At 35.8% G+C, this 9,390-nt stretch overlaps 2 protein-coding genes across 2 annotated transcripts; one reads left to right on the forward strand and one right to left on the reverse strand.

Annotated features, from left to right (window-relative positions):
- Positions 1-1,421: 1,421 nt before the first annotated feature.
- Positions 1,422-3,575, forward strand: LOC141598514 (3-hydroxy-3-methylglutaryl-coenzyme A reductase 1-like). Its single transcript, XM_074418193.1, has 4 exons — positions 1,422-2,269; positions 2,531-2,712; positions 2,800-3,146; positions 3,233-3,575. Exons 1-4 carry the CDS (start codon positions 1,440-1,442, stop codon positions 3,473-3,475), a joined length of 1,602 nt encoding a protein of 533 aa, XP_074274294.1. The 5' UTR covers positions 1,422-1,439; the 3' UTR covers positions 3,476-3,575.
- A 145-nt stretch (positions 3,576-3,720) lies between these two features.
- On the reverse strand, positions 3,721-9,089 carry LOC141598515 (uncharacterized). The gene is made up of 13 exons (XM_074418194.1): positions 8,941-9,089; positions 8,723-8,804; positions 8,206-8,320; positions 8,008-8,080; positions 7,325-7,636; positions 7,105-7,169; positions 6,822-6,896; positions 6,358-6,735; positions 5,640-6,158; positions 5,113-5,397; positions 4,836-5,024; positions 4,426-4,511; positions 3,721-4,250 (listed from the first exon to the last, which is right to left on the reverse strand). The coding sequence occupies exons 2-13, from the start codon at positions 8,782-8,784 to the stop codon at positions 4,046-4,048; spliced, it is 2,364 nt and encodes a 787-aa protein (XP_074274295.1). The 5' UTR covers positions 8,785-8,804; positions 8,941-9,089; the 3' UTR covers positions 3,721-4,045.
- Positions 9,090-9,390: the final 301 nt, after the last annotated feature.

Here is a 9,390-nt window from a genome sequence, read left to right on the forward strand (position 1 = left end):
GTTAAATTACAGTTTGAAGTATTTTGAGAAGCACTCCAATAGTTTGGAGTATTGCCATTAAATAACCCAATATAAAATGGAATATTCTATTAAATATACCATATCTTGGGTTTTTTTTCTTTTCTCATATCTAGATAGTTTTTTTGTTTTGTTTTTTTTGTCCATCCCCCTACTACTAAGAGAATAAAAATTCTCTTAGTTTTCCCTCCAAAATGCATTTGCCTTATTAAAGGAAACAAGTAAAACTTTCTTTTAATAAACTATTTATATTTTCCTTAAAATATAATTTTATTATAATTATAATTATACTCTAATATTTTAATTAAATTCAAAATTATGATTTTTTTCATTATAATAAAATAAAATAGGTATTAAACTATAAACTATAAGTTTAAATTTAATTTTTTCATAATGCAATAATGATTACTTTAGAAAGTAACATAAGACATCTCCCTTCTACTAAAAGAATAAGATGTCTCTCAATTTTTTCCGCTGAAGTGAAATGTTCTGTATTGGTCCTCGCACTATATCATACAAGTATTAATTATATATACCATAAATAGGAGATACTATTACTCATTTTTAATTTGTAAACACACATTAATGAGATATTTTGATTTACTATACATGTGGGATTGCATTAATAATGAGGATGATATGAGAAAAATATTCTCCACAATTTTTTTCATAGTTTTTTTTTTTCCTTTTTTTTGCTACAAAGGTACTCTACAAGTTGACTATCTCATTTTGAGAATTCTCTAATTTTATTGTATAATTAAGTCATTACTTGAGGTTATTCTTTTGGTAAATGTAACTGTATAATAATAATGTTTTTAATAATTACGTAATAGTTTATATAATTAGTTTCAATTAAATATCAATCTTATTTGGTGTGAAAAGTGAAAACTATCAAATTTCCGCTCTTATCCGCTTACCAAGCTATAATATTTAACGTCTTTGTATATTATTATTTAAAAAACCGCGCATTTATGCGCGGGTTCTACACTAGTTCATTTTAACCCCTCTTATATTTCTGCCACATTAGACCGACGATAAAATTTGAGATAACACTTTAGCAAATTGGCAATTGCATCAGAGGATTATTTGGTTATTTGATATATGATGACTTTGGTAGCAATTGCTAAAATCTAAATTATTTATGCTAGACTGCTAGCTGTTATTAAAAAAAAAACCTTAATTTTAATAACATTATTAAAATATCCGCCAACTGTTTTCGATGGAAATATACGAGTCCTTTTATTTGTATGAACATATTGGAGTTGTAGTTTCCGTAGAATCCTTGTAAGGTTAGAACACTAACCGCTAATAACACAAAATCAAATTTGATCCCAATTTTATTTAAACTGAATATATATACTCCCTATATGTTTTTATTTATGGAAATCGCAAAATCCCAGTAAAATATCTCCGTCTAGAACATGGAGAATGGCCGCCATGAAAGACCATCCATGTCGACTGCCATTAATGGAGACGAATACTACAAAACTTACAACAAGACTGTCCCAAAACAATCAAATCACTCTTTACTCTCAACTTTTCTAACTTACTTGCGGAACACGCTACTTTCGGTTACCATGTCTTTCAACCTAGCATACATTCTTTTCCATGACGTCACTCTTTCCGAATTACTCGCCATGGCCGTCTTGACACTCGTCAGTTTCTATGGCCTGTTCTCTCGGTCCATGTGCGACACCAATCAAAACAAGGAAATTAGCGAAGATGTTTCCGACGCATACAAGGAGTGCGACAGGAGTAATATTATTAATGAAGATGATGAGTCAGTAGTTCAGTCGGTGTTGGACGGGGTGGTCTCGCTACGTAGCCTCGAATCTCGCCTGAAAGACTGTCGTCGAGCAGTGTCTGTCAGGCGTGAGGCAGTACAAAGGATGACACGCAGGTCGTTGGAGAAGCTGCCTGTTGAGGGGTTTGATTACGAGTCAATTTTCAAGTTGAATTGCGAGTCGCCTATTGGGTATGTGCAGGTTCCAGTGGGTGTTGCGGGTCCATTGTTGTTGAATGGGAGCGAGTTCATGGTTCCTTTGGCTACTACTGAAGGGTGCGTGGTTGCGACTGTGAACCGTGGGTGTAAGGCCATCTATGGTTCGGGTGGCGCCACAAGCTATGTTTTGAAGGATGGCATGACAAGGGCACCTGTAGTTAGGTTCCCTTGTGTTGAGAGAGCTGTTCAGTTGAAGTTTTTCCTTGAGGATCCTCTCAATTTTGACACATTCGACAATTGTTTTATCGGGTATAGACCACTACATACTATCCCTCTTGATTGAAATTTTGACCTTTTAACTTAAAGTCAATTCTTTGCGTATAGACCAGACCACACCTATTCGGTATTAAACTATAGAATTAACAAATTTCTATATCACATACTCGTATAATGATGGTTGATTATAATCTATGGATTGCATAATATACTCTGTATGACCGTATTATGTATTGTATTCATATTGGTATTTGGTATTCTGATATATGAAAAAAATACGTGATTGATTTCCAGGTCAAGTAAATATGCAAGGTTGCAAAGCATACGGTGCGCAATTGCAGGGAGGAATTTATACATAAGGTTTTGTTGCAGCACTGGAGATGCCATGGGGATGAACATGGTTTCAAAAGGCGTTGAGGCCGTCCTCGACTCTCTTAAAACTGATTTCCCAGACATGGAGGTTATTGGCATCTCTGGTTTGTCCCTTTACCACGCATTGATCTTTCCCATAGCTTGCTGTTTCCGATACCATGATTTCAGTAATATAATGATGAATTTTTCAGGAAACTTTTGCACGGACAAGAAAGCAGCTGCAATAAACTGGATTGATGGGCGAGGAAAGTCAGTAGTATGTGAGGCAGTTATAAAAGAAGAAATCCTGAAACAGGTGCTTAGAACTGATGCTGCAAAGCTGGTAGAGGTCAATATGCTTAAGAACTTAGCTGGTTCGGCTATTGCCGGAGCTCTAGGTGGTTTTAATGCCCATGCCAGCAATATCGTTTCTGCCATTTTCATTGCAACCGGTCAAGATCCGGCTCAGAATATCGAAAGCTCCCATTGCATCACCATGATGGAAGCTCTGAATGATGGCAAGGATCTTCACATCTCTGTCTCCATGCCGTCCATCGAGGTAAATCCATCCTTAATAAGTACCCTCTATTCTTCGTATCGTGATGTTACATACTTACATTGAGTTGTGTTTTTCCCAACATACAGGTGGGTACAGTAGGAGGCGGGACAAGTCTTGCATCCCAGGCCGCTTGTCTGAATGTCCTCGGGGTGAAAGGCGGAAGCAAACAGTCCCCTGGAGAGAACGCAAGGCGACTAGCCACAATTGTAGCGGCTTCTGTATTAGCGGGGGAGTTATCCCTAATGTCGGCCATTGCGACCGGAGATCTCGTAAACAGCCATATGAAGTACAATAGATCCAGCGCCAATGTTTCTGAGCTCACTTGTTGAACAAAGCAAGTTGTGCTCGTAAACATTTTTTTTTTTTTTTTTTTTTTTTTGTGGAGGTTTAAGAAAAGTTAATACTCGTATGAGACCGTCTATGTATATAACCGAGATTTGGATTTATATTACTCGTATATTCTTTATTCATTAAAGGGGTTTAATTATGTTACAGGAAGACACTATATATGTATCTATTCTTCTATACACAAAAGTAACTATGTTAGGTTAGGAAGCTAGAGCACACCGGTATACATAATACATATACTTTGTAGTTTGTATTCTCTTGAAAAAAGAGGTACTGAGGATTACAAAGGACCGTTTGCCCTTCTCCATGCCTATGATTTCACTCTCAATCAACTCAAGTAGGAGAACAAATAAACTTTCTTTTGTTTACCACGATATAATCCCCCAACTCCTCAAGTTTACAAGTCTAGGACGTGAATTCGGAAAAATGCTCCCCGGGGACCTATATAATTAACAAATAATGTAGACGGAGCATATAATCAAACGAAGACCTATCTCTTCCTGCTATGCTGTACAAGTCAACAAAGATGCACAGTAAATGGTGAGGGTTGATCATGTGTCAGGTCCGGCACGGTCACCACCACCATTTTCGGAGCTGAAAATTTCCGCTCCAAAGAGCTTTTCATAGGTGAGGAACACTGATTGAGCACAACGATCCCACAATCGTGCCATCTCTCCCACTCTTACGAAATAAATAAATCGAACTTGGCTCTCGAACATTGATTTTGCCATCTCTGTCATTTCTATGACGATTTCACTGTAAAACAAAGGTTTAGATGAGAGACTACAAATTTAGGAGATCCCAAAGAAATTGTTCGATGACTTTTAGTAGTGTTTTTAATATCGTGTAAAGGGCAATTCTAATGACTTCAATACTTTACCATCTAAAGTAGATGCTAAATTATTCAAAATTCGGTATTGGGTTCACTTACAAATCAGGCATCTTGCAATCTAAGATCTTGGGAGGCGAGGTGGGATATTCGAAAGGAACCAGAAACTCAACTGAGAGATTCATCGACTGCAAAACATATAAATTGGCATCATGATAGCAAATCGAATTGAATATTTATGGTAATCATACTAGATATATGAGTAACATAAATGGATATATAGCCAACCGTTGTCTTACTCTCCTTGACAAAAATATATAGAAATGCTAGACGCCTAGACATTTTCTTTCTACACTTTTGCCATGCCTAACGTGGCTCTCTGTGCCATAATTGTGATAAGGTTCAAGTAACTTGAATATTGTCTTGAACAAGAGCATAAAAGAGAAAAGTAACATAGGGTAAAAGGACAGGAAAAATCTACAAGAAAGCATAGAAGAGAGCAAAGGACATACTTGGGAAGTAAACATTGATCTTAAATTATCTGCATTCGGGCTATAGGTACACCTGACTATGGTCCCGTTACTCTGATTACTCAATTCCTCCATGATTTCTATCACAGTTCCAGATAGATTCTGATTCGCATCCTTTATTTCATCCAAAAACTTTTGGTAAGGCCGCATGACGATATGATTTTTGTTTAGCTGACACGATTCACAATATCAAACTGGTCATATGAGGTGGGAACCCATTAGTAAAACAAGTTTCAATATGAATTTATTTGACACGTACCTCCAAACTAGAAGACTGTTCCACAATAGAATTGTTATTAGGAGGAAATGATGCATCCCTGCTCACGGATTCTATGTCACGCTTAGGTCTTTTAAATGGTTGTTGATCTTCATCATTCATGCAATCATAATGCATATTTTCTACAAATTTTGCCAAGTCAACGTCAATAGTTAGCGCATTACTGGGATCTAGATATGCAATATCAGGCAATTTATCCATCTCAATGATAGCTGAATTCATATCATTCACAGCACTGGCTAAAGTTTCCTTACTAGCCAACTTAACCTGAAACACAGAATAATACTCACATCAGTTAGTTTGTATGGGTCAATGGCGTGTACATTTTTGGCATAATCATCTCATATGAGAATTAATGTACTTCCAAATTTAAGCAGTGAATAGTAGATGACCTTTAAAAGAGAAAACAAACAGATGTAAAATCATTGTTCGAGTGATAGTACTCACGACTTGGGTTCAAAACCCACCATCTTCGGAACTGTTAACAAACAAAAGACTTGAACACATACCACGTCCAATAAGCGGTCAATAGGCTGCTTTTCAGGATGTTGCTGGTTGGGTTCTAGGCCAGTGCTGTCGTATAGCATTGGCGAACCCGACAAAATCTCTGGTGCTCCGACAGTTGGGACCAAGTCTTCTAAAATAAGATGTTCTTGAGGGTTACTTGCTTCCTTAACAGTCTCAATTTCGCCATTGTTTCCAGAAGACGGTGTCATAGGGGTTGAAGGTGTAGAGCTCTGAGAGGGTTTAGTGGGAATAGAGGACTGTTTTGAGCGAAAGGTAGCCAAGTTAAGCCATGATTCAAGAGAATTTCCTGACGATTTTCCCCTCGGCTTAGAGCATGGCTTCTTAGATGTCCTAATGGTGGCATTAGTGGATGACTTGCCCATACCTGGGAGTTTGGAAGGTGTATTACAGATATTTGGCACTGAAGCTGAGTCAACTGGATGCTTTCTCTTTTCTAGTTGACTAACTGACTGCTGAGTTTGTGGAGATTGGATTTGTCGATCGTTCCTCATATTAAGATGCTGAATTAAATTAAACAAACTCAGATCAATCATTGTAATACAACAATAACAAATGCTGTCGGAAAATTTCCAACCTAAACTTGTCTATCTATCCCAGTATTGATAACACAGCGACATTGTTCTCGGGAACCAATAATGAAAAGTTTGTGTCATAAGTCATAAGGAGTACAAAACTGACTGAAAGGAGATATATACTTACATTGTCATAATTTGCAGATCCATGTGTAACCAAGTTTGTTATTGTATTACTCTTCATATCCATTTGTTTAGTGGAAATTATAGGGCCACTTGAAAACCCAGGATTAATTGTCGATGAAGAAATCAGGGGTTGGTTCATATGTACTGGATTAGAGGCCATCCTCAGAAGTGAAGACAACTGGTGTGCTTGGTTCATAGCAAAACTAATACCATTTTTAACCACTTTATTATAGTACTCAATAACAGTATTCATGTTATGGCGTAGTTTCTGCTTGTCAAATTGCATCAATTGATTTTCGTTAATGCTCAGAAATCTGATCATTTGTCGGACTGAAAGAATGTGTTTCTTTAAGGTTTCACACTCACCGACACTTTGAACCTGCATCAGAGAATTGTAAAGAGGATATTTTTAATTACTCTCTGATAGGTCATACGGGAAAAAGACTAGAAATAACTCGTAAGTACCTGAGAAAAATGGCCTTCCATAGTCTTTAACCATTTGTGAAGTTCAGGCAAGTATGCGAGTTTGGCACGTTGAAACTGATTTTACACGGGAAAGTTTTAGTAGAGCTCCTTGTCAATGGTACGTACTCGTAGAGAACAAGTTAATGTCTAGCTTAGTGGGTGTAGTTATGACTAGAGATGAAAGCCGTCAATATCGAAACTGAGATTGTGACTCCCTTTAAGACAAAAATAAAAAGAGAAATTGGGGAGAAGAAAAGAAACCAGTTGTAGTGAAAATATATACCTGATCAATGAGAAGCTGAAGATGATCCAGTTTTGTAGTTCCGGAATCAGAAATCGATGACAATGCTGCAAGAAAACATAAAAAAGGAAATGTGTCAGGTCAAACAGGAAAAAAGCTACAGAAGAAAAGTTAACTGAAAGACAGATTATTGTGCTAGATCTGGAACTATGGCAGTAGTACTATTAAACTGATACAAACAGAATTTGGTGGTTCTTCTAACCTGATGCACCAGAATAATTCTGAGAGCGAACATAAGGACTCGACCTTTCAACCCCGTTTAACCTACATTCGGGATACTGAGTTATAGGTCCTTGTGGATTGATAAGAGGACCTCTGTTTTGAGTTTGTTGAATCTGCTGTCCCGGCTGATGATTCTGCACAGCCAAAATTTTTGGTTGTTGCATTGCAGGAATTTGCATCCGAGATGGCTGGTATTTGCTTGAGACAAGGTTCGGGTTTTGATTAAAGTTCTGTTGAGCAGAACTGGACTGGATAATAGGCCTCGGAATCACATTTCTTTCCAGCGGATTTCCTAATTATTATCAAAAGGTTCATGTGATCAGGTATGGACTTCATAACCATCTCCTTAATTATCATAATTAACATTACGAGAAGCTAATGTATGTGACTATCACAATCTCCTAGCATCAGAACAATGTTGTTATACATGAATTAATATACTTTCTTTGATCCAAATATATTGACGACTTCAGTTGCCCTTGAGAATATATCGATACCATTCACTTTAAACTGTGAAACAAGGTCGACTTTGAGCAGCATTTGTTGACATAATAAAATCACTATTTAGTTCTTTTTAGAAAAAAGAATATGAAATTTAATTTTCGTAAAGAAAACATAATTACAAGAAAAAAAATAATTTTCTTATCAATATTTTTCTTGTACCTGTAATAGGTGATGCAGGACGCATATTGGTGATATGAGCGAGCTTTTTTTCGATTATCTTTATATACTCATCCTGAAAAGCAAATTATAATTAAGTTACAGAAAGTCAAGATTAAACCAGTAAAGAATTTATAGTGAAGATAACTAGTTTAGCAGCTTTTGATTAAAGGATCATTAGATGTTACAGTAAATAATTACCCGACTTGTCGCCTTTACAAAAACCTTCTGCTCAAACTTTTTTGCTAACTCATCAAGCGTTTGAAGATGCTTAGGATCATTAAATTTCTGTGCATCTTTCAGCCTAGTCTTGATTCTACATTTACAATAAATAATCAACATACAAAGTACTACTATACAACAACATTAATCTAAGAAGTAATAAATGATTTCTTCAATGTAAACAACTATTCTAATACTATATGTTAGTATCTTGAGTTTAGATATTGAAATCATAATCAAACCCTCATTATCCATTAAATCGACTCATATTCATCGAATCAATGAAGCATATTAAAAATTGTTCGTGCCTGTGTTATTGCTTTAGGGTAAAAAAAACACTTGTAACTTTTAAGTAGTAGATAAGTAATTGGCAATGCCAACTATAAATACAATACAAAGCCCTAATCCTAAAATAATTTATACGGGACGAAAACGAGTAATTCTGAAACTCGATAAGAAAAAAGCATTAGCTTATAATTTGAAAAGAAATACTTACAAATGCAAGCCAGTTTGACGAAAGGGAAGATCCACTCCCATGGGAACAGCACTGTCGTTCATTGATTCCTAACAATTATAAACTGCAAAGCAAACAATTAATCATTATTACCTCTAATTTTGTTGTACATTAGGGTAACTACTACTAGTGCTTAAATTTATTGACAATTACATAAACTCTTTCATATAAATTAAATTAAACTTGAATTATTCACGTACCGAATATAAAATAATCGTATGAATGAATATTAACGATCAATGAATTGATAATGAAAAGGGTAGAAGATGAATATATATATTGTTATGTTAATGTTACCTTAACAATGGAGATATGTTGTATGTTTTTTTTTTTTTGAGTGCGTAGGAGATATTCAACAATTAAAAGTACTAGTAAACTCAGGTTTCACAACCTTGTTTCCATATTTGTGCGCTTTTATATGGAAGGAGATCAAGAGATGGATTTAAAGCCCATTGTTTGCATTATAATTTATATATCCCCATAGGAACTATGTCCACTTTTGAAAGGGCATCGATTGACTTATAGCTCGTTTGGTTTACCCCTTGTAAATGATGGGAGTTGGAAAATCTTATGAATTGCAAAATAAAGACTTATTTGGTTGCTCATTTTTTGGCAAAGTGTTGGAATTCAATATTCCAAGGGGTTTCCAA

The sequence above is a fragment of the Silene latifolia genome, chromosome 9, assembly GCF_048544455.1.
Source record: "Silene latifolia isolate original U9 population chromosome 9, ASM4854445v1, whole genome shotgun sequence".
In the NCBI taxonomy this organism is placed as follows: Eukaryota; Viridiplantae; Streptophyta; class Magnoliopsida; order Caryophyllales; family Caryophyllaceae; genus Silene; species Silene latifolia.

Excerpts from the sequence above, each read along its gene's own strand:
- LOC141598514 (XM_074418193.1), top strand. The coding sequence starts at position 1,440 with ATGGAGAATGGCCGCCATGAAAGACCATCCATGTCGACTGCCATTAAT. Across the intron at positions 2,270-2,530 it reads TTCGACAATTGTTTTATCGG|GTCAAGTAAATATGCAAGGT; the intron begins GTATAGACCACT and ends ATTGATTTCCAG. Across the intron at positions 2,713-2,799 it reads GGAGGTTATTGGCATCTCTG|GAAACTTTTGCACGGACAAG; the intron begins GTTTGTCCCTTT and ends TGAATTTTTCAG.
- LOC141598515 (XM_074418194.1), bottom strand. The coding sequence starts at position 8,784 with ATGAACGACAGTGCTGTTCCCATGGGAGTGGATCTTCCCTTTCGTCAA. Across the intron at positions 8,321-8,722 it reads CGTCAAACTGGCTTGCATTT|AATCAAGACTAGGCTGAAAG; the intron begins GTAAGTATTTCT and ends TTGTAAATGTAG. Across the intron at positions 6,897-7,104 it reads TTCAGCTTCTCATTGATCAG|TTTCAACGTGCCAAACTCGC; the intron begins GTATATATTTTC and ends GTGTAAAATCAG.